General features: G+C 36.7%; 1 protein-coding gene across 1 annotated transcript; it reads right to left on the bottom strand.

The window, feature by feature from the left end:
• Window positions 1-360: 360 nt before the first annotated feature.
• Window positions 361-24,659, bottom strand: LOC136817268 (uncharacterized). Its single transcript, XM_067073601.1, has 15 exons — window positions 23,440-24,659; window positions 22,092-22,224; window positions 21,342-21,661; window positions 20,662-20,904; window positions 20,032-20,208; window positions 18,972-19,695; window positions 17,781-17,817; window positions 17,235-17,483; window positions 13,438-13,744; window positions 12,066-12,581; window positions 10,972-11,472; window positions 10,054-10,569; window positions 8,922-9,208; window positions 6,710-6,851; window positions 361-540 (listed from the first exon to the last, which is right to left on the bottom strand). The coding sequence occupies exons 1-15, from the start codon at window positions 24,428-24,430 to the stop codon at window positions 389-391; spliced, it is 5,295 nt and encodes a 1,764-aa protein (XP_066929702.1). The 5' UTR covers window positions 24,431-24,659; the 3' UTR covers window positions 361-388.
• Between the last annotated feature and the right edge of the window lie 1,250 nt (window positions 24,660-25,909).

The raw sequence follows: 25,909 nt of genomic DNA on the forward strand, positions 1-25,909 counted from the left end.
GAAAAAAAAATTTCCAAATCACGTAATCACGCTTTAAAAAAGTCCCTATCACGTCATCACGAAAACGGTTTGGGTGGCCTCACTTAAGATTACACTGAAACTTAAAAACAACCCACTGGATTTTTGAAACATAAACAAACTATGTCTACCAAGTCTGAGTTTTAACAAGAGACTTAAGATTTAAAACCTTAGAATCTCAGGATTAAAAAAATCAATTTGCTCCAATAAGGCTTAGAGTATAGCGTAGAAGCAATTTAACCCCTCTAAAATCGAAATATTCAATAAAAGAAAGTTGAATTGTTAAAATAGCAATTCACGCCCGAACTTTAAATTCTAAAAAACGTAAAAATACACTAAAATCTCAATATTTCGACCATGATTGTGGTTGTTATGGTATCATGAAATATTTCTTTTCGTTCTCACCTAAGTCATTGTTACCACTGTAACCTCCTTGCTGAAAAAGAACGATCGACCCTACACCAATCCACTGCGCTTCTGGGATCACATCTTTTGCAAGGTTGAAACAATCCACAATCAAACCTACGAGACAAAATGCACAACTACATGTTTTTTTATAAGAACATCCAGATTTTTAGAAGCCTTCTGATGCTCTCAACTTTTCAAGCTTTAAGCCTAAAAATGCATGGGCGAAGCGAGATACCCTGCAAAATTTATGAGGGAGTGCAGACGTTTATGACATATTCATTATCTTTTGATAAAACAAAGACAATAATTACAGTGTCGTAAAAACCGCTCTCCTCCATAAATCTCGCTACACCTATGAAATGTATTAACATGTTCTTAGTAGCAATAAAGGTGGGTTTGTTTCACCAAAGACAGTGCTCTACGTAAAGGAGCAATACAATAATGATGAGTCAAAACTTTTTTTGAAATATAGAACTTAAAGTTTCATGCTTACAATCATCAGCTACATATGATACAAGTTTGATCTAATCGAAAAAAAATCAAAACTCAAACACCGCTAGAGGCTGCGTTTAGACCAGCCTGGCATTTGTAATTGCTTGCAGTATTCTTTTCAATTCTATTGTTCCGCGCAATTGTTCGGTTTGTCAAACGCCTAATGATGACAGCGTGTTGGCATTTCGTTGGCATTTAAAATGCCATTTTGAGCAAAGGAATCCCCTTTTCTGGCATTTCAAATCAAACAAAGGAACCAAAACAAAGAGAAAAATGATATTTTAGATTTTTTAAAGTATTTGCACGTTTTTTATTCAGTTCTTTCTATAGATTGTAAAATTTGCAAGATTTGCCATAGCCTAGCCCTACGGCAAAAAGGTTCAGTCTTAATGACTGCAGTTTTTGAGAAATTCCATGCTTTTCATTGTTTGATCTGTCAAAGTTGAACTTGAAGGAATCACCTTTTCAGTAATGACTCTAAAAAGACGATTCCTTAAATGCCATGACAGAAAATTCAATGGAAAAGCTATTAAAATCGACTCACTCATGAGCAAATGCCAAATTACAAATGCCAGTTGGTCTAAACGCAGCCAGAATCGACAAGTCGTAAAAATTAATGAGTAATATATAATACGTCCGTTCTATTATAAACTCCCACAATAAAAAGATTTTATTGAAACCTGAAGACAACGACCAACATTGCAGCTGTCGTAATAAAAATGCATGTCCGTTACAAAACAAATGCAAAACCAAATCCATTGTATATAAATGCGAAGTTACAGCACCTAACCATGATAAGAAATCATACATTGGCCTTACCGAAAGAGAATTCAAGCAGCGATATAATGAACACAAGCAATCTATCAACAACGCTAAGTACAAAAACAGCACAACCCTGTCTACGTATATTTGGGCCTTAAAAAAAAAGAATATTGCCCCGACGTTAAAATGGTCTATCCAAAAACGGGTCAAATCCTACTCTAACACTTCCAAAATGTGCCGCCTTTGTTTACAAGAAAAATTAGAAATCCTGAGATTCGAAAACAAAGACGAATTGCTTAACAAAAGATCCGAAATTGTTTCTAAATGTCGTCACATTAATAAGTTTATGTTCAAACATTATAAAACAAAAGACTGGACATAGCTGCTCACATGGGAATTATAATTTTATTTTTTCTAATTACTCATTAATTTTTATGACTTGTCGATTCTAGCGGTGTTTGAATTTTGAATTTTTTTCAATTAGATCAAACTTGTATCATATGTAGCTGATGATTGTAAGCATGAAACTTTAAGTTCTACATTTAAAAAAAAGTTTTGACTCATCATTATTAACATGTTCTCAACATGTTCTTATTTCGACCATTTTTTGAGCGATTTTGGCCAGTCTTTCTAGAAAATCGGGTGTGTTAGAGTCCGTAAAGCCTTAAAATGTTCTTACCCCGTTCTTAATATTTTATTTATTTTATTAAAGGATTTACAGTCCAGGCACACTAGGGCCTCTAAACCGGTCTATCTACATAATGATTACAAAAGTGATCTTGAATCGTAACGGGTGCTTTATCCATGCCTGAGTCAGTTCTTCTTTAAATGCTTTGATTGACTTAGCATTAACAACATTTTTTGGGAGCTGGTTCCACGCCGATATGCATCTATAATAAAATGATTTTGTTTGCACACCCCTTAATCCATCATCTGAGAAATTAGGGATCAATTCGTAATCATGTTTACGATGGGGACGAGTTCGGTGAGAAAACTTTTTGACGATGGTATTTTTGTCATAGAAATGAAGGTGTTTGTATATTTGAACCATGTCGCCAAATTGTCTCCTAAATTCAAGAGATGGTAAGTCCAGTTTTCGCAGGCGCTGCTCGTATGTTAAATTTCGTAGACGACGTACCATTCTTGTTGCACGCCTTTGAACCCCTTCAAGTAGGTTGACGTGCTTACGCAATCTAGGTGACCATACAGATTGAGCATATTCCAAATGAGGTCGAACAAAGGTGGTATACAGTGTGTAAAGTGTCCTGGGACATAATTCCTCGAAGCCTCTTCTGATCACACCGAGAATTGAGTTTGCTTTCTTGACCTGTTTCGATATGTGCTCTTCAAAGGTAATATCGGAGTCGATCAGCACACCTAGATCCTTTTCAAGGGAAACGTGTTCAAGTTGGTTTCCATCTAACGAGTATGGGTGTGCATGGATGATGTTCTCGAATTTCCCTAGAGTTAGTACATGGCATTTATCTGGATGGAATTTTAAAAGCCATTTTCTCGACCAATTTTCCAGTTCATTGATGTCCTGTTGGATTGTCAAAGAATCCTCGATTGAGTTGATCTCTTTGACTATCTTCGTATCATCGGCAAATAGGAAAATAGATGAGATGACGTTGTCCGGGAGGTCATTGATATAGATAACAAAGAGAAGTGGTCCAAGGACACTTCCTTGAGGAATACCACTTACAACGGAGTTTGTACTTGATCGAGCTTGATCGACCTTTACAAGTTGCTTTCTGTCTGTCAAGAAAGACTCTATCCATCGTAGACAGTTACTTGATATTCCATATCCTTCAAGTTTCTTCAGCAAGCGACGGTAGGGAACAGTATCGAAGGCTTTAGCAAAATCGAAATATATCGTATCAACTACTTTACCATTAGCAATGCTTTCGCAGCACTTATCCAAGTAGTTCAGGAGTTGAGTAACTGTTGATCGGTGACTGATGAAGCCGTATTGTTTATTTGACAATAGTTTTTGATCTTGTAGATGATTCATGATATGCCTCCTAAGAAATGATTCCATCAGTTTACAAACAACTGATGTCAGGCTGACTGGTCTATAGTTTATTGCTAGATTTTGAGCACCCTTGTTCTTGTAAATTGGCGAAACGTAGGCCATCTTCCATTCTTTCGGTATGATTCCACACGACAAGGTTTTATTCATTATGATCGCCAAAGGCTCGGCTACGTGGTCGACCAATTCTACCAACATTTTGGGATGAATTTCATCTGGACCAAAGGATTTGTTGGTGTCAATCAGTTTTATCTGTTTCTTCATCATCTCCTCGGTGACGAATAGATCACTAATCTTCTTATCTGTTTGTGCAGGGAAATCTGGCAATTCACCCTCAGGCTCATCAGTAAAGACACTACAAAACTGCTTTTGTAAGATGTTTGCCTTCTCGTGGTCGTCATGTTTAAGAGACGATTTATCGTCAGGGTTCTGAAGAAGTGGCGAAACTCCACTTGTTGATTTGAGTTTACTTCTTACGTGAGACCAAAAGATCTTGGGTTTCTCTTTGGATTTGTCACAGATACTCTTCTCATATGCCCGATGTGCCTTCACCAGCATTCGATTTACTCTATTCCTTGCGAGTACATAGTTGGCGCGGTGATGATCTCGGTAGAGAGGTGAAGATCTTAACCACCTTCTATTCAGCAATTTCTTTTCTTCTCTGATTTCATCTTGCAGGTCCTTTTTTATAGGGATTTTTGCCTTTATTCTTCCAAAAGCTGTACCGTACTACTACTTCTTTCAGTGGTACAAACCTATTTCTGAGGTCGAGTATAGCTTCTTTGAAAGTTTTCCAAAGATCATCCACTGATGTTTCCACGGATGCTTTCTTGAAACTTTGTTTCCAGTCTCTTAAGCTAAGATCGTTATTCATCGATTGGAAATTGGCCGATGCAAAGATATATCTTGTCTGTACACTTTTGGGGTCAGCATAACAAGCAAATTTGAACGCTAACGAGCTATGATCACTTTTACCAAGTGGACTTAAGTAATCTAGATTCACTATTTGATTTTCTTCCCCTGTCAATATCAGGTCGATTAGAGATGGGTCATCTGTTCCACGACATCGAGTTGGCTCGTCAACGTGTTGATGAAGATATGCATCTCTCAAAGCATCTAGAAACTTTTCTTCTTTACTATCTTCTATGTGTGGGGGTTGTCCAATTTTCCCAATTTATCGTTGGGAAGTTGAAGTCTCCTAGCAAACATTTGTGGGAATACTTGTTGTTCAGTGCAATAGATTTTATCAGACAATTCAGGTTGCTGTTATTTTCGTTTGATGATGTAGAACTGCTTGGACTTCGGTAGATGCACGCGACAACAAGCAAATCTTTTCCAGATAATTGTACTTCAATCATGCATACTTCGTTGAAAGTGATTGGAGGTTTGACTTCGGCTACTAAATGTTTTATCGAGGTGTGAACAAGTATGACAACGCCACGCCCTTGATCTGTGTCTAAGTTAACTTGACTAGCAATTTTATAATCATCGAATTCGTATTCATGTAATTCCCTCAACGTACCTACTTTTGTCTTCGCTTCGCATATAGCGACGATGTGAGGCTTTTCCTGATGGGCCATGGACTGTAATTCCTTAATTTTAAATGAAGTCAACTGATCAGGATTTGTATACAGAACTTTCATATCTTTGATTAATTTTTTGATTTTGATTAATTGGCTCCTGTTGGTCGATGATATTTGTCTCCGTTAGGTTGTTCGAGAAGGAGACATTCTTCATTGTTGGCGACTGGTTGGGGGTTGACGGTTTTCTGAGTGGTACCTTCTTGACAGTGAAGCCGTTTTTTGAATCACCCCGGACGCGATATATTTCTGTTGCTGGTTTTTCGGTTTCATTAAGTTCTTTAGCTTCAATAGACAGTAGGCGCAATTTCTTACGCATTTCAGGTGTAAGATCTTCAGTAACGCTCACTCCAGAAAACTTTTCATTCCCTTTCAGAGCTGGTAAATTTCCAAGAAGATTGAATTTCTCGTCTTCGTTCAAGAGGCAGATCAGAATGGGACGCTTCTTATCGTTCGAGGTCTTACCCAAACGGGCAATACGCTTAATGGTAACGTTTGAATGGGTTGTTTTAATGAGATCCTCAACCCAGCTCCTGTCCGTGTTGGCATCTTGTTCTGGTACTCCATGAACAATAATGTTTGAAGCACGCTTCTGTTTGTTCGTTTCCTCGGCTTCTTCTTCCCGCAGAGCTTCTTTAATCACCTCTTTGATCGAAGTATTAGACTCATCCTGTGAAGGGTCTTTCACCACATCAGCATACCTCAGCCATCTGGTTTTCAACACTCAAGAGTGTCGCTTTGATTTCATCAATAATTGACGCCTTCATGGTTGCACCAAGTTCGGTGATTTTCTCATGGATTTTATCGTTCATTTCTTCGACAGTACATCTCTCGATTGACTTGTCTTTGAGTTTTGCATTACGGGACTTTAGTGTCTGGACTGACTTGATTAACTTCCTCTCATTATCGTCATATACTTCGATAGCACGATCACGCTCTGAGATATCATTTTTTAGTTTGGTAAAGTCGTCGTCCTCAACTGCACCACAAATAGCAGGGAGATCTTTCGGTACTTCAACACAGTTGATGCAGCAGAAGGTCCATCGTCCATTTCTTTTCGCTTTCGCGTTCAAAAAAGCCTGAATTTGGTATGGTGGGAGTCTGGAGCATTTATAATGTACGAAACGTTCACATGCCATACATACTAAGATGTTTTCTTCGAAACCGTAACATTTCGCTTCGGAGCATCGGAGATCGTCGAAATTTTGACTGGGATGGTCTTCTATGGAAATGTCAGCTGATGCGTCCTCATCCATCAGGAATCGATGTTGAAGTGTGGAAAAAAGCTCTAGTTTAGGTGGAAAAATACAGATTTTTTTTTTCTTTTTTTTTGGCCATCGAAGCCTTATGTTCTTATATAGTTTGTTCTTATAAAAAAGGCGTATAAACAATCCTAAAATATTAATATACGTATACCAACCTGTTGAATCTTGGTCATCCCATTCTATTTTGTATTGTAAATTCGGAAGGACTTTTCTGATGGTAGCTGGAAAATATTGCCATTTTGTTTTAATCCACATCGCAAGAACTCTATCACCAACGTTCAACCTGTTATTTGCCATCTATTACAACAGAAAAAAGTCCACATGTAAACAAGACCTTAGCAAATATCTTACGCTTATTAATTGCCATGATTCCCCCGGGTTTAGTCAACTACTGTTGATGATTAAAGCAGTACAATTATACTTCTATAGGAAGTCTTAGAGTGGTACCTTCCAAAGAAGTATAAGCCCGAAGAGCTAGAATCAAATCTTTAACCTTTCTCAAGCAAGAAAAAGTGAAGCCATAAAATGCGCTGTATTTTTGATGACGGGTTCCTTTGTTTTCGAGTGATATCTTTTTCGAAATTTGGGTGTAAATTTCAGTTTCAATCTGCTATTTGTGTAAAAAAACAAGGTGGACCGCGCTAGGTCGCGCAACTTTGGTAGGATTTGTTGGCTTCGAATCCTACTAAGTAGATTCGATTTTAGCTTTTCCGGCTTATACTTCATTGGTGCTTCCTCTTTACCTTTCCATAAATTACGTCACGAGCAACGCTTTCCTCTGTTTCAAATTGTTACTATGGTAATTGATTCCCAGAGGAGTTTATTTGAGAAGCTTACATTATTTGAAAGCAACACTGGAAGACTCAAGTGATTTATCAACCCTGGTGATAGTTTCAAAAAGACAAAACCCAGCTAACACACCACATTGTTTCACAACGTTTATCTAACGTTATATGGATGTTGTGAATATAATAAAAACGTTGAAACGACGTTGTGCGCCCGCTGGGAAGAGGTAGCCGTCGCACTCAAAATTACTAATGAAAAGACCTATCGGAAGTAGATCTTTACCGTGGCTTGTTTCTGCCACAAAATCGCGCTGATATTTATCATGATAGTTAACAGTGTGAAAAAAATCAAATTTTATTAAATATTTTTTGAAAAAAGCAAGATAAAAATAACCTTGTTAGAAGTCGTGTTACGATGTGTAAATTTCTTGTTGTACTTAAAAAATAATACGGTAGAATAAAAATATTGACTTTTTAGAAAATCACCCAATTAATACCGTGAAAAGCACAGGTCAAAATCATATATTGACGCTGTGCCGACGAATCGAGATTCTATTCATCGCGCAATCAACGAAGACAAAAGTAACCATGACGACCATCCAAGATCTTGGATGAAGTTCAAAGTTGATATTTTTATTCCCGTCGTTGAAACACACAACTAAAAAATATCATCAATGCTTTTTAAAAAGAGTCAGTGATAGAGAATCATAACATAAAGTCTGTCTATTATTTCGGTTCAATTAAAAGTGACATTTCCATAATTAATAGCTTAGTAATTACTGTTATACATTTGGGGATCATGTAAAAGATTTCTTTCGAAAGAAACTCACTTCGATTACACTTGGAGGTTTCTGGGGAATTCGTAAATAGTAAACTGCACACTGATACAGTCTGCTAGACATTAATAAGGTAATATCTGCTCTTCATCTTTGATTCTTTCTACAGAGATTAGATTGACACATGCGCGATAAAATTTCTATTATTGGTCTTCAGAGGTTAAAATATTCTTGGAAAACTTAAGCTCTGATACTCAGGGTACCCAATTAAGCTTGAGCTTTTCGGGCAAATAACTTGACATTTTGGACATGATGAAATCACCCAGTTAAGCTTGGGCGTTTCGGGCAATTAACTTAATTAATTAATTTGCCTGAAAAGCATACGCTTAACTTGTTGAAAAGAATTTAAGATATTTGACTGAGGAGCATAAGCTTAACTTGTCAGAAAAAAATGTTTAGATATAATATTTACCCGTTTTGCTGAATGACAAACCTGATCAAATAATTTTTTTTTTGGCATCATTTTTTCCTGAAAATGTGTCATCGTGAATGTCACGATAATAACTTGCCAGTTATCATGATAAACTAATTTGACAAGATAAAAATTCGGATATGTTATCAAGTTAACATGTCCGACGTGTAGCTCTGTTAACAATAGAATTTTGTAGCCTACTTATTTGCATGCATTTTGTAAGGCTAACAACAACGCGATTAAAGGCAGAAACAAGCCACCGTAGATCTTTGAGTAAAGAGAATGAACTACAATAAACCAAAAAACTCAAAGTTTTTCTGAAGCTAAATCAAACCTGGGGATTAACAGGCGGTAAAGACGTTGTTGGTGTCATCAAGAATCCTGTGTCTGTCACTTCAATTTTTGATGATAATTTATCTATCGGTAGTCCCTCATAAGATTTTGCACCGTGGAGTGTTCCAACATCGTACAAAGAGGTCCCGTCAATACCGTTATAAATGTTTGTGATCAACCCTGGGTGCCATAGTTCTTCATCTTGGAAAAATATAATGGTGTCTTTTGATAGTTCATCAGGCTTTGGAATCGAGTCTAAGTTGAGTTCGATATGCCTGACCTCGCGACCTAAAAAGAAGTATAAGCTTCTTTAGCAGTCATCATCACTTTTTGCGAATTAGGCCAAGCAAAACTTTTCAGGGCCAAAAGCACTGGCGGATTTAAGACAATAGGGAGAGTAAGTACGTCGGAAACATGCAAAGGAGAGCAACGCTCGTTAATTGACAATGAAATTGCAATTACAAATCTCTTCTTCTGATAAGTTCGACATGGTCTAAAACCGCCTATGAAAAGAGTGACGTTAGAGGCATAATACTACTAATCCCAAAATTAACAACTGTTCAGAAAAGTTGATTTCAAAGGAAATGATAAATCTCAACGAATAGATTGTTTATGTTTTGAGCAAAAAAATATATTACGACAGGTTCTGTGTGCTCAGAAACATAAATAAACAAAGCTAAAAATTCTATCTGGTTCATTACGGTTTAGACAACATTTGACGTCAATTATACTCTTTCTACTTATAAGGAGTAGGTCTTTTTTTTACCTCCACTGCCTTGGACTTCTTGTAGGTCATTAGTAGAGCTTAGTTCATTTAAAAGCGTAGATTCTCACACCCCTGTGTTATAGACCCGGAGCCCTTGCTTCCATATCTGCCAAAAGATCGTGTAAAAAATAGTTTAAGTTTAAACTGAACTGGGAAATTACACTGTAATTTTATCCCCATTTATAACTACTGAATGGAAAAAATTGTACTCGTAGTCCATCCCTATTGGCATTTTTAAACTTAAACGAAAAGGATTTTGTTCCCCATTTGGGATTTCTATGGAATCTTCTACCAGGAAAGTTATATTTTCTTTTTGCAAAGGAAGAGAACCAAATGACTAGGAAGCTCAGTTTTCGAGGAAACTCACCATTCACATCTCCGTCAAACCAGTTTACCATGTATTTTGAATTTGAAAGAATTTCACAAATGGTAGCTGAGTAGAATTTCCCATTCCTTTTATACTCTGCTAACACACGATCACCAACTTCCAGGTAAAACTTCGTGTCTAAATCAACATGTTTTCTTGGAGCTATGGACGGTTGTAAAGATACCATTGAGTGGTTCGAAACATTGCTGGAAGATGTATTATCAAAAAGTCGTAACTCAGAGCCTGATACTCGTTCAAACTTGTATTGATAACCGACATAGTCGATCCATTTACCGTCGTTGGCACTTTTAGTATGATGACCAGTGTATCGGTACACGCCACCTGGTAGGGTATGCACATTCGTGATCACGCCCTCATGCCACCTATAACCACCCGATTGTTGAGTAGAACCAGCTGAGTAAGCTCCTTGTTGGAAAAGTACTTTACTCCCTTCTGTAATCACTTCGCCCGGTTGATTTGCGTTGAGATAAATATTGAAAGAGTCAACGATTCGACCTAAAATTGAATAAAACTGCGATTGCTTTCTTGCCTTCTCATTTAAATGATTTTGGGGTGAAAATATGCTTCCCTTGGTACTTGTTTTCAACCCTCTAAGGACGAAAGATACTGCTACCCAAAGACAAAAGTCCAGGACAGTTCCTCAAGTTCTTTTACTAATTATGTACTATTTTAAGTAAATGTTATGACTTTCCATAACATTGTTATGTACAAGTGCAAAGAAGAGAGATTAATTTCTTAGAGATAGGAAAAGTTTAGGTATGATACCAAATCATACTTTAACCTTTAAACGTTGTGCATCAGCGTTTCCTTTCCATAGAAATTTATCTTACCTTGAGATTAACCTTCTGGATTTTTGAGCACACCTGAAAGCGAAATTCTTAAACGAAATTCACAAACCTGTCGTATCACCATCATCCCAGTTGATTTCATATTGATTTTTTCCTGGTATTTTTCTGACTATGGTTGCTCGGAAATATTGCCACATTTCCAAACTCCACATGGCTAAGACACCATCACCGGTGTTGAAAGTCCTATTGATGTTAGCATTGTTTATTGTACCTTGACTATGTGTATGATTGTTCGTAGCTGTGGCATGTGTGGATGAACCTGATAGTCGTAGAGAGTCAACAGCATAATTGGTGAAATTATAAACATATCCTCCATAAGAGGTCGACTTTCCATCAGCTACGCCCTTAGTATGGTGACCGCTAAGTTGGAGACGCCCACCTACACTATTTATTGATGTCACAACGCCCTCATGCCATCGTTTACCGCCACTGGTTTGTGTGTCACCCGCCCTATATGAGCCTTGACTGAAAAGGACTTTGGATCCGATCTCAATGTTTGATGAATTTGGTTTGATATCACGGTAAATGTTACAAACATTAACGATGCGCCCTAAAAAACAGAACGTGTAGAGCTTGTTAGAAAATTATTGCGACCGTAGCGTAAAGATAGAGCGTCCAGTTACGGTGGACAAGGCCGTGATTCAATTCTTGAGAATCTACAAAGACTTCGTACGAAGTACAAAATGTTACTTGGTGCCTTACGCTTGACGCTCAGCAATCAAAGAGAAATCATCGTCCACCGTCCAGATTGATGGATTGCGAGGCAGTCGCTAGGGAGCATGGTCCCTGGAATATAAAAACAGCCTCCCCAGTGGTTTGCGTGAATTCGTGAATGGGCTTTTTCAATTGCATGAAAACGTGAAAACAAAGATAATGCGTGATTGCTCGAATTGAAGGTCTGTTGGGGGGGGGGGGGGTGCTCATAACAATGATTCGTACTCAAAAGCACGAGATCTGATATTCAGACCCGGTGAAATTTCTTTTCATACCTTTTTTTTCATAGTCACCCCGATGCATTTCAAAATTTATCCAGGTCACTGAAACAGGGGTGTAATTTATACAGGGCACAAATTACTAAAAAAGAAGAGGATAATAATTTTGTATCCAAAACTTTAGAGAATGAAAAGAGAAAACATTACTAACCTGTCGTATCGCCATCGTCCCAATCAATTTCATATTTCAATCCATCTTCAATTTCTCTTGCAATGGTTGCTGGGAAATATTGCCATTTGTTCAATCCCCACATTGCCAAAACGCGATCTCCAACTTCGAAAGCACCTCCTGATGAGGTATTGGAACTATTATTCTGCAAGGCAGAAGTCCTATTCGTTAATAAATCATTTCCTGTAACATTTGAATTACTGGTGGAAAGTCGTAGTGAATCTATAGTATAGTTCTTGAAATTGTGGTTATATCCGTGGTATCCTAAACTCTTTCCATCATTGGCTCCTTTGGTGTGATGCCCACTAAATCGATAGATACCTCCTGGAAGTCTATGAGCTTCTGTTATGATTCCTTCGTGCCACCTGTCACCACCTGTCAACTGACATCCACCTGCCCCATATGAACCTTGCTTGAATAACACTTTTGTTCCAGCTTGAACGTCTTGAGGATTGACCGGAGTGTTTTGATAAATATTAGAGGAGTCGACTACTCGGCCTAAAGATTCAGAAGATTTGATTCCTTTTATATTTTGAAAGGGAAGCGGTTAATGATTTTTAGTGGGTTATTAGTACACCCCTGTATCATTAATCAGTTTTTGCTAATGACACTGGGGTCGCGCCGATGAAAACTTAATAATAAGCATACTTATTTGAGCCCTAGAGATTACTAGGGCTATTTTCACACTTAGCGTTATAATTATTTTAATTATGATATTTTTTTATAAGAACAATCTACATAAAAACATATGGCTTCGATGGCTAAAATATTGAGAACAACTTAAAAACATTCTAAGGCTTTGTGATATGGTATGGTAAAACACCTATTTTTTTAGGAAAATGGACAAAAATACTCACAAAATAGTGACAATAAGAACGCGTCTTAAGAACATTTTAGGCTCAAAATTCAAAAAGTTAAGAACATCTGAAGGCTTCACAAAGTTTGGATGTTCTTATAAAAACACGTGCATGTTTTTGTGTTCAAAGATTACTCGATCAGACATATAACGCTCTCTAATTCGATTTTCAAAGGGAATTGGATTTATATCGAAAAAGGGAGCTTATCAAATAGTGGAATGTAAATTTTGGGCTGTCAACTGTACGTAAATGAGTCCGCAACCGCGTTCGGAGGCGACCCGAAAGCTCCTCTCTTTCTCCCTGGATTGCTTCACTTACCCTTGATCCTTCTCTAAATTGCTAAGCATCAAGCAGAGAGGCATCACGTACCATTTTGATAATCTTTGGTATGGCGGGACTGGGAGTTGAACCCACAACCTTGCAAACTGTATTAAAGATATCCCACGGAAATAGGGGTGTGATACAAACGAAGTTTCTAGATCAAATTCAAAGCATACCTGTCGTATCACCATCGTCCCAATCAATTTCATATTTTAATCGATCGTCAATTTCTCTCGCAATAGTTGCTGGGAAATATTGCCATTTTGCACTTTCCCACATTGCCAAAACACGATCTCCAACGTTGAATTTATGAGGGTTTGAATTGTTGCTAGCACTTTCGTTGTGAGGAATGTTTGGATGTGTTTGATTGTAATGTTGAACAAGGGCAAGTTCGTTACCAAACCTTTCAGAACATTCAGGACAGGATAATGTGATTAGTGGTCCTGATGATGACCGCCTATCTCTGGAATTCGCTGCACCCATCTTTGTTCAAGTCTCAGATAGGAGTCTTCAACTCCTTGGTTTATTCTTTATATTTTCATTATCCTGCCATATTGCTATGATCGACTCCACCATTAATTTTTATTCAAACTAAAATCTTTAATTCAAGCCTACATTCTGGTATTATTGTTCTATCGCATATTACTATGGACGAAAATAGAAAAATATTAAGGAATAAGTTTCTAATATTACATTGAATTTTTATCAAAACACATCTTTCTACTACTGCACTTTTTATACTGAAATTTGATATTGTATAGCTTAGCTCACATACCAAAACAAATCGTAACTTTTACAAAGTTTAGCACATTCCTTACACAGTTCGCAGTTTTTTTCCAACGTATGCAATACTTTTTACTTTACACTGTTTTAAAAAACTCTTACTCTCTCCATATGTTTTTTTATCAAAATCAAAAGCTCATTTCCCCCCTATCATGTTGTTAAAAAATGATAATATCTCGTCACCCTTGGCAACCAAATAAATGAAATATTTATCATTTCCTTATTAAATGTCTACAATGGAGAGTAGCTGTCAATCAAAATGAAATCTCTCCTAATGGTTTGTGATTGTTATTAAAATAATTTTATAAGAACAATGAGGCTTAAAAGCACCAAAAAATAAGAACAATTTAAGGATAGCCCAGTGAGTTTCAAACGAATGGGTCTTTAAGAAAATTTCAGTTTCAAAAGATGTAGAAATAAACTAAAAATCCTAAGAAGAGGATAGGAACAAATAAAGTCGAGGCTCAGTAAAAGTTTTAAATCATCTTAAGAAGGAATTTGAAGCTCCTGAACACCCCTATCTCAGTGCCCCGGTGGAACTTTTCCACACAGAACGGACGAAAATTTCTATCTAAACCCAAACGGGGCTAGAAATTCTATTGTTCCCATCTCATAAAAACCAGTGTGATGGTCCTAAAGTACAACTTTTTCGATCACATTTCAAATGGGGATTAAATCAAAGTCAATAACTTCCTAATAGGGCTGAAATTGAATATATTTTTCCCGCCGGGGACGAAGTTTTGGCAAAATGTTACATATTGTTCGACAGCTGAGAATCTCCTCAGTTACATTTTTAACAAAGAACTGTCTTTATAATTTGTTTATCAAGATTAATTAGCAATTTGATTACAAAAATGACGTCATGAACCTTAAAAAGACGTCAATAAAATGTTTACAAAAAGTGCTTAGTTTTAATCGTCATAATTTTATTTTTTGAATTATTTAGGTAAAAAGATTGATATAGCTTAAACATTACTCCTAATGTACACAAAAGTTATTTTCGAATTTTTTTACAAGTTTGTAATTTATTTTATCAACATTTTCAACTCTGAAATGCAGAATTTCAACTGCGTGTATACTCAAAGGAATGTAAAGAGATGGAAAAACAGCATCTCTGATTACTCAAAGTTCAACGATCACTTCTATTGTAAAAACGTTGATTAGGGCCAGTAAATGAAAGTCCAGAAAAGACGGCTCGCCATACAAATCGGACGGTTTCTACATGATTTGACGATAAAAATGAAAATTAGTTTTTCCTTTTTTTGCCGATTAATAGTTCAATTTTTAAGAATAAGGAGCAATATTTTTACCAATGTATAGCAAAAGAAATTCTTAACGCAATGATATTAAATTGGTTCTTGTAAAACTGTCAGAAGTCTAGCTTTCCATATTATGGTGCGGTCATGATGCGGTTATATCATCAGCAGAATTGCTAGGAAAGTTTCAGCAAGTAGATATATGTACCTTTTCGTATAGAAGAGGTGTACCCAAAATATGAGCCCTAAAAGTTTGCGCATAATCAGGCTTGAAACAAAAGAATTTTGTCACAACACGCTAATTATGCAGATTTTTTATAGCGACAACAAAAGAAACCTATTTACTCGACATAAACTTCCTTAAGGGCAAGAGACCTGGTATATGACGAGCCGTTTTTCCATTGTTTTCAAGAAGCTGTTTTTCCATCTCTTTACATTCCTCTGGTTAAAGATACACCATCTAGTGCAAAAATCTTTTCAAAATGTTTTTTTCTTCGTCGAAAATAAGGTCCTCAAAGTTGAAATGCTTGTCTTGGCAAATGTATTCATTTTCTTCTTCATCAAATTTTTTTCAATTCAATTTTTTAATTTTCAGATTCAGGAATAGTTTGTCTAACAGAAAATGTATAACATGCCATAGTTTCGTTGGTTACATCAGTCAGAAAAACACATTTTATACATGACAATTATGAAAAACTCACTATGGTCTGAGCCCTTAATAGACAAAGGCCCTCAGGTGCCTAATAAATTGGGCCACCACTTGTTAATTATCTAGCCCGCCGGATCTTAAACTAGGACCTCCCGTTTATTAATTGTGAAAACAATTCTAGCTGTCAAAAAAAGAATCCCTTATCTTTCTCTAAATAGCCATTTTTTAGTCTATAACTTCCTTATATCTTGGGATATTTAGAGGAACACGTTGATTACCCCATCCCCCCGTTTATAAGTCATCAAATTTATTCTTCAATTGTTTTTTAGTTACGAGGCAATAGCTCTTCCGTTTTTTAGCATACACGTTTTTTTTTTATAAGAACAAACTATATAAGAACATAAGGCTTCGAGGCCCACAAATTTAAGAACATTCTAAGAACATTCTAAGGCTTTGGAGACTTAAAACATGCATTTTCTTAAGAAATTACATCAAAATGCTCAAAGAATGCTGAAAATAAGAACATTTTAAGAACATTTTTAGGCTTCAAATCCAAAAAACTAAGAACATCCGAAGGCTTCGAAAATTTTTGACGTTCTTATAAAAAAAAACGTGTACTTCATTATAGCCATTATATCTACAAATCAAAATGTTACAATCTAATTCTAAACAGACTTTGAGGTATGAAAAGATCAAAACGAATAAATTATCTCAGATAAAAAAAAATTTTTTGTATAAATAAATTTGATTTAAGTAATCTCCAACCCTAGACTTGTAATTAGCGAGGTAATTAGTGGAGAGATCAATTTGAATACATCTTTTGACTTGACTTAATACTTCAACCCTCTGATTTTCAATCTAATCAGCTCTGGCATTTACAATAGGTGTTATTTTCGCTCAAATTCCAAGAGTGCGTTTCATAAATCTTCGCACGTGGTCCGTATCAGAAGCTTGTTTGCCAGAACAAAAAGTAAAGAGTTTCGTCTTAAACATGGTTTAAATTTTGACATCCTGTTACCCTATTACTTCGAATAAGCCCCGATTTTTTAAACGACCCCTCCCCCTCGATTAAACACCCCTCCATGAAGGAAAATTTTTCAATAAACTCCCCCTTCCTCGAATAAAGACCAACAAAATAACAAATGCCCGGGGCGTTTATTCGAAGCATTACAGTATGCAGATATTGTAACAATGTTGGAAGCTTTTACTGTTCAAATTCTCAAAGGATGCAAACAAAATGGAATCTTCAAATCATTGTATCCAACGCTGACGGCGCTATCCGAACACTCTCAACACGAATATTCTTAAACTCATAACAATAATCTCGATATCGAGTACTTTTGCCATCATCAGCACCTTTGGTATGATGACCATCAACCAGGTATTTTCCATCTGAATTTCGATGGATGTTGGTCACTATCCCTTCATGATAGCGTTGGCAACGGTTACCATTGAAAACATATTGACCTTGTGGGAAGAAAATGATGGAATCCAATCCGACAGCGTCTGGCTCCGGAACTTTGTCCAATGCGACCTAAGAAATGATTACAGATGGTGGATTAAATCTCAAATGCAGTGAATACTGTATAGCTGTTAATTTATTTTTAATTTTCCTTTACGCATTATTCTCATAAAGATTCATGAAAAATTATTGAAGCTTTGACTAAATTCCTGCCAGAAAATTAAATTTATCACACCTGTCAATGGCGTTCGAAATCCAGCGCCTCGTGAATGTGAATTGGCGGCAGAATCCAAGGGAAGAAATTTTGGAGTGCATTGACGTAGTTTTAAAAAAACCAAAACAAATATATTCACCACGTAGGCGAGATACCCTGCAAAATTTATGAATGAGAGCGGTTTTTACGACACTGTAATTATTGTCTTTGTTTTATCAAAAGATAATGAAAATGTCATAAAAGTCTGCTTTCTCTCATAAATTTTGCAGGGTATCTCGCTATGCATATGACTGCCTTAAAGGGATTTAAAAGTACAGACGAAATTTGTAAACAAAGCGGATGCAGCGGGATACAAAATCAAAACAAATGTCACATGTCAAAATAGAAAATAAAATATCAAAAGAAATATGGGGAGTTTCTAAACATCGACCAGAAGTGGCGACCGCGACCAGCGACCACGACCGGCGACCAGATAATGTTGGGTTATCGAGTTTTTCCTCTTTCTCCACCGTAGAGTCTTCCTCTTTTATTTATCGAATTGAAGAGTAAAGCTCACCCCCGTCTCACCTACAGTGATTATAAAGCCACGTGCAAAACGTTCAGAGCAGCCATTTCAACGCTCTTAGAGCTTGAATAGAGTGTCGATTTTTATCCTTTCGTATCTTCGGCATCAAATTAATTAGCGGCAAAATTTGTGCTGGAATTTATTTAGGAAAAATTTGCGGCAAAATTTGTGCTGGAATTTATTTAGGAAGCTTTATATTTGATCATCAGATCATTATTTTGTCAAAATAAGTCATTTTGACAATGTAAGGACAATAGAATAATTGATGAGATTGATATCTCTAAAACTGGCCTTCCCAGCTTTTTCCTACTGACAATTTCTATCTATTCATACTAAAGGCATTCCATTCGGTACAATTAAAATATTTGGTGTAATAAAGTTTACAGGAATCACAATTAATTGCCCTGTCAATATTTTTGTCAAAAAGTGTCACTTTGTCTAGAAAATGACTGGCAACGTCAAAAGCCACTTCTTGTATTATCTAGCTAGAGTAATTCTCAGCCACGTGCTCAGTGGTTCATTTGAAAGCCACATCAGGACTCGATTTGGATGTTCTCTACGGTGGAGAGAGCAGGTAAACTCGATAACCCAAATTTATCTGGTCGCTGGTCGTGGTCGCCATTTCTGGTCGATGTTTAGAAACTCCCAGAAATATGGTTGATTTTGATTGTTTCAATTTGTTTTACAAGTTTGTTTTGGACACGTGATTTTAATTGTTCTCTTTAATGACATGTGGTTCGCGCAATGTTTACATTTTACTACTTTTATGACTCTTTAAAACATAATTTGTGAAAATGAAAGTGAAATAATGTAAGTGGCGACTCTTACCTGATCATACTTTTGAACACGCCCTGAAGTATCTCCATCATCCCACGTGACCGTATATTCCATAGTCGAAGCGTTATATTCCGCTACAGTGGCCGTATAATAACAATGGCCCACGTGATGAGAAATTATGTGATCGCCGACTTTCGGTTTCTTCGATTTCCGTTCAGGTGCTTGGTCCAATGGGATAGTGTCTTTGTCTAAAATATCGCTGATTTTTTTCATAATACTGTTCAATGATTGGTCGAAATCTTCATTTGATTTGATTTCCTGTAAACTGATTGGCTCTAAACCGTCGTTGACACCGATCATAATCCCGACAACCGACTGTTTCCATTTTTCGCCTGTTCCGACAACGACTGGTAGAATTGGTTTTTGTATCGTTCGAAAAGCGAATTGAAATTCCATTCGGCAGTTTACACTGTTAGCATACTCATCACTAATGAATGCCACCACCATTTTGGTATCTTTCAGTGCGTTTGCTAACTGCTCGAACATTCCAACCCCCTGATCACCTGATTTCAGTTGTTCTATGTCTAACCATGTGGTAAAGCCATGCCCGTCAATTTTCTTTTTAATGAGACGGGGGTCAGCATACTCACTTCCAACTGCTTTTGGTATTTGACTGCTTTGGAAAGCCATGGTTGAATTTGTCCAACAGTATGATATGAAAATGTCAGCTAAAAACAAATGATAACCTTATTCTAATGTATTTTAGCAGATAAAGCAACGCCTACAATTTAGCTAACAGCATTGCTTTCATTAAAATTCTTAAATATACTGCTGTCTCATAGCATTTTCGACAATTACTAGATGTTGGAATTTTCTTCAAAAAATTAGCAAAATGAATTATTATTATTTTCTTTGTCACCCGAGTTGTGCCGTCACGAGTCGAGTCGAGTCGACACCCGAGCTTAGGACCCGATTAGGATTACGTAGTTTAGGTAAATTTGTCCATTGTACAATCAAATAAACATTTTTTAAGAATTATGTAAACTTAATTTAAGCATTCTTACGTGGTTTAGAGTTATCCACCACATCAACGCCACCAGATACTGTGTTTCCATCACCATTATTGCTGACTTTTGATAGATCCAAATGTGAAGAGATTGATGTCAGCATACTTTGGATTTTTGCTTCTCTATCGCATTTCTCTTTGATTTCGATGTACAGCTCACCACTGATTAACATTCCTAAAATAAACGTTGAACACTTTTGTATCCAAACCAAAGTTTACGGTGTTATACAGCTATATCAGAATATAGACAAGAGAAATTTAATGATGTATCAATTTACCAGTTATTGGTCAAAAGAAAAATGAAGCAACTCCATTGGTGCAATCTGACGTAGCGGTTGAAAAAATTGAAATGTGTCAAAGCCAAAAAGTGCGATAGAAGCGCGTGCAAGTAGAGACTGGCCTTTAGACCTCGTATTGTTCATTGACTCAGCTCTCATTCGAGATCATTGGTGATTGGAAAATAGTTTTCTTTTCTCGCATAAAAACCACTTCTGAATGAAACTACAATAAGTCTTCACAGTTCAGTTTTTACTGTGAATCTCACATTAGGAATTCAATCACTTAATGTCTAGTTCACAAAAGAAGTAAGAGAAGCCATAGGCACGAGAAATGGAACCTAATGACATACCGACAACAGAGAGCTGCCATTCTCTTCCTTCGCCAAACACAATTGGAACAACTGGCTTCTTCAAGGTTGATTTGGCAAACTGGAATTCCATGCGACACGTCTGGTTTTGCGTGTACTGATCACTAATGCACGCTACAAAGACCTTGGCTTTCTTCATCATCAGGTTAGCGTGTTTCATTGAATTCAAGCGTGCTTCTGCATCAAGTTCATTGCTCAAATCTTTACTCTGAATCACCGAGATTCCTAAAGATCAGAAAGAAAAAGAATCAAATCAGGCTTTTTAAGCTAGTGATTTAGTAGTGGTGGAATTTTTGGCACGCTCCAGTCAAATATTGAAAGTCGACAAGGAAAGTTTAAACTTTTCTGGAACCTTGGAGAGGCAAGTTTTAGTCCAATTCTTTACGAAAATCGTGATTCTTTTTGAGGAAAAAGTAGAGATGAGATGAGTTTATAAACCTTTAGAGAGAACTTTGAGGTGTGAAAAAAAGGTATGCTTACCGCCCAGTACCTATTTTGTCCAAGTACCTCCCCCAGGGTTGGACTCTCATTATTGACTTTTCGTTAGTGAAAAATGGTCTGATTCACGTTTTATCTGTTAAAGTATCTTTAGGCATTTTCGAGACATTTTACCAAGCTAGGACACAGCGTTGGCTTAACGGCGTTGTGAAAGCAAATCATACCTTTACTTTTCAGCTCATCTGCAACTGCTTTCGGACTGTATGCATTATCTCCATCATTTCCGAAACATGAGAAGTAGACATCTACATCACCAGCATCAACTACTCCATCACATTCCCCATCGGAGACTTCATCATCATCCAGCAAATCAAAAACATTCGGCCCAACTCTCAAATCGTTTAAATACAGATTATGAAATTCATAAGAGTAACCTTTGTATGTGGAGAATTTTCCATCAGCTTCTGTCTTTGTGTGTACACCACTGTAAAGGGTGCCACCGTTTTGTTGTTTGGTGATGGACGTGATACGACCTTGATGCCATCTATGAAAAAAGAAAAGAGATTCCGGATTGGTAATGAAGATTTATTCTCGAATGTGTTCACTTATCAACCTTTAAAGCCTGAGAAGAATTTTTTAAAGTTTTCGAGGAAGGATTGATATCAAATTTCAAATGTGTGAAGTCATTGCATTGTTTTTCTCATAAACAAAGAATAAACTCAAACCCAGTACCTTCACTCGAGGTTTAGAGCGCGCAAACAACTATAAGACTTAAATGCAAACGTCTTAGTGTTTGAATTTCCAGGCGTCTCTTAAATAATTGAGCTATCGGTAAGAAAAGGGTATTCATCTATTTGAAATTTCTGCCTTGGAAAAGATCTATGAAAGTTGGGATCTATTCTTCGTGCCATCTTATACCCCTACCAACTGGGAGACTCCGTTCAAAATTTTAAACAATTCAGCAAGATTTTTACCTCATTCCACCAGTGAGCTGTGTTTGTCCTGCTCTATATTGACCTTGTGAAAATAAGATGATGCTACCGACACCAATTTCATGAGCTATTGGTGCTCGATCAACTGCAAGATTACTGTAATTCACAAAACGACCTAAAAAGACAAGATATAGTTAGAGGGGTGAAACAAACTCACCTTCAATATTTGATCTACAATCAAGGTAAAAATTCATCGGACAACAAGTTCAAACATCCCCCTATCTTCATGGCAATTTTGGAGGAGACCGCTGGGGGTCAGCCACCCACCCAATAAACACTGCTCTGGGGCGTGGGCGTTCGAGACAACAACTGGAAGGTCGTCCAATACATTATAGTGTGGTTGTTTAGCATAATTTACGGGAAAACAATATGATCTAGCTGAAACTTTCTCCAGACCTTCTCTATAGGATGGTTATGCCTCAGGAAAAATTCCCCTAAAATCCCACTGGTGGAACATCCCTTTTATGGGACATTTCTTTTTTCCCCAGGCAAAACCCTAAGGGCGAAATTTTTTGAAAATTTCAAACTCATTTTCAGACATCATCAAGTATACCATTCGAAAGCTCTCGAAAAACTATATAGAAGACTTTTAAACGGGTATAGCCGATTCCATTACCTAACTCAAGATAATTCACGCAGAAGATGCTATTTATGGTCAATTTTGACCAAAGTGTGGCGAAAAGTGGAACTTGCGCATGAAATATCTCGAGTTAGGTAAGGAAATCAGCTATAACCGTTTAAAAGTCTTCTATATAGTTTTTCGAGAGCTTTCGAATGGTATACTTGATAATGTCTGAAAATGAGTTTGAAATTTTCAAAAAATTTCGCCCTTAGGGTTTTGCCTGGGGAAAATAGAAATGTCCCAAAAAAGGGATGTTCCACCAGTGGGATTTTAGGGGAATTTTTCCTGAGGTATAAGCATCCTATAGAGAAGGTCTGGAGAAAGTTTCAGCTAGATCTTATTTTTTTCCTACAAACAGCCTGTTTTTTTGTAACACGACCACACTATTAGGTTCAAATGAAATAACAGGACTGGAATGCTATAGTTGTTTTTTCCAGCTGATGTAAGCTACCCTTGATAAGGCGTTGACAGACAAAGTTGCAAAGGAAAGTAACTAAAATAGTTTTTCACCAGGAATCCTGGCATTTTGTCAGAGTTAAATCATCGATGGTTAAATCACACACAAAAATGATATTAAGGTAGACGTAAAAGGAAGTTTACCCAACTGGCACACAACGTTGTTTCAACGTTCATCTAACGTTATATGGACGTTGTGAACATTAGATGAACGCTGAAACGACGTTGTGTGCCAGCTGGGTATTAACGAACCTGTTGTATCTCCATCATCCCAATCAATCTCATATCTCAACTGACCTTCTATTTTCTTCTTAATTGTTGCATGAAAATATTGCCACATGGAGACCTCCCACATTGCTAAAACACGATCACCAACCTTTGGTAAAATCTGATTTCTTTCTTTCACTCTTTTATTGCCCGCATTTGTTTTTGTTGCTTTCAAGTTAACCTTAGATGCGAAATCATGCGCTTCCCTCATATGATCTATTAGCTTGTCCGAAGTCTCGAATTCTGCATCATTGTCTTCACATTTCGGACACTTGATTTTATAAACTTGTGGTTTTACATCGATATGGTTCTGAGTCACGTGGTCAAATATCTCATTTGCTTTTAAGGTCTCGTTACATTGTGGGCAGATATGTTTGTCGTCAACTTTGTGATTCGGACTTGACACAAAAGCAAAATTGTGTTCTTTCAATAAATGTTGTAAAAAATCGTCTACGTTGGAGAACTTTTTAGTGCATTTGATTGGACACTGAAACAATGATCCGTGTGCTTCTTCGCCGTGGTTTAACAGTTCTTTCAACGTAGTAAAATGTAGTTTTGAGTCACACTTCTGACAAACAAATCGATGATTCTTTTCCACATGTTTTTGAAGTCTTTCCGAGTTTTTCTTCACTTTACCGCACTCGGAGCAACTCGGTTTTTCACCATTACTTCTTAACGAAAGTTTCGACATGTTTAAACATAAATTATGTTCGGATTTCAAATGTTGCATTAATCCTGACTCGTCTGTAAAGGTTTCCGCACATTTCCAACAGAGGAATCCACCGGTATTCATCTTATTGTGTTGCTGATCGTAATGTCTGTACATTGATTCTTCTGTTTCGAATCCGGATAGCCCGCATTTTGAACACTTCCGGTTATGAGCTTTTCGATAATGTTCGACAAAATCCTTATTCGTCAAATTTGCCTGAGTACATACAGGACATGATATATTGCGTTTACTAGCCCCTGTACCCATTCTGGTGGTGTTAGGCTAGGTAAAATATCCACGGTTCTAGTCTGTGTACTCTGTAGCAATTCCTCTTTTCATCAAGAAATAGTTTTCTTCTTTCGAAATTAGTCTTATCTACAAAATGATCTGAAGTTGAAAATTTGTTTTTTTTTCCTGAAGATCATCCCTTCATACCCCTTTTCTGTTCCCTAGATTTCTATCTTTTTTTAAAAGTGAAAAGATGATGAATTATTCAGCGCTTCTTACTGAGCCAAATTGCTTCTTGATTTTAGGAGAGATATCCCTTTGCATAATAACTTTTTTACATTACCTGAGACTCAAACAAGAACTTACTTCCTACTTTAATGGCCCTTTTTTAGTCGGCCCTAATTTAACCTCGGCCTCAGAGCTAAGGCCAGAGCTAGTTTTGACCGGGTTTCGATTAGAGCCGCATATCACGCAAATGGGAAGGGATAGAGGAAAAAATTATTTTGTAAATTCACTTCTTCCCAACCCTCTCCATTAATTTTTACACCTCTTGAGCTAATTCAAATTTTCAAAAAAGAAATGTAAAAAAAATATTAACGCCGTTTTGTATATTTTTTATATATGTTTTTTACGCCGGCGCTTACAACAACGTCAAAGGCCAATATAACGCTAAGAAGTGACGTAAAAAGAGCCGACGAGGTAGCTTTTTTCCGAAGCAGAGCTTTTAGTACGCTTCAAAAGTACATATTCACGGAAAAGTCGAAGTTAAGATTTGCTACCAACACCTTCAAAGAAACCAAACTTTGGCCGAAAAATACTCCACACCGCATATTTCCCTTGCTATTTTCGAAAGCCCTGAAGCAAAATGTCCACGTTTTCACAACACAAAAATGTTCTCATAATTTTCACTTCTCAATAAGTTACTCCAGTTACTTCAGTTACTGTTAATATTTCATAAATAGTGGTTTAAAGTAAAATTGGAAAACTCTTTTTTTTTACATGCTGTTTTTTATAAATGTGAATAACAAACTTTCGTAACCAAGGACAACGTGATTTGATTACCAGAGAGAAAGCTATTTTCTCCCTATTGAAATGATCTCTCAATAGGATTGATTTAAATATGGAGTGTAATTAATTACATTTTAGCAATTTGAAAAAGATTTATGTTCCTGTGATTTCGGGAAATGATTGATGTTCCGATTCTCGGAAAAATATTCCAATATTACACGCTTTTTTTATAAGAATGTCCATGATGAAAATGGTCAAAAAATTAATAATAATGCTAAGATTATCACCATCATGGAATTTGGCTACTCAAGCTAAGAATGCCATTTTTAGAGCATTTTCAATTACATATTGCCAATTACCCCCAAGTAAGACTCCTTTCACAAAAACGCCATTTTATGCTTGAGGCGTATTTACTAAATGTTAAATCTAGTCTGAATTAGAATCCTAACCTAAGAATGCTGTAAGAATTTTAGGATGATTTTCTCAAAAAAGTTAAGAATATCCATGATG

This window comes from Clytia hemisphaerica, unplaced genomic scaffold (genome assembly GCF_902728285.1).
Source record: "Clytia hemisphaerica strain Z4C2 unplaced genomic scaffold, Clytia hemisphaerica genome assembly, whole genome shotgun sequence".
NCBI lineage: Eukaryota > Metazoa > Cnidaria > Hydrozoa > Leptothecata > Clytiidae > Clytia > Clytia hemisphaerica.

Coding starts and splice junctions, on each gene's coding strand:
- LOC136817268 (XM_067073601.1), bottom strand. CDS start 24,430: ATGGGTACAGGGGCTAGTAAACGCAATATATCATGTCCTGTATGTACT. Junction 11,473..12,065: donor GGACGATGGCGATACGACAG/GTTAGTAATGTT, acceptor TCTGTTTTTTAG/GGCGCATCGTTAATGTTTGT. Junction 9,209..10,053: donor GTTTGACGGAGATGTGAATG/GTGAGTTTCCTC, acceptor ACTTCTTTTTAG/GTCGCGAGGTCAGGCATATC.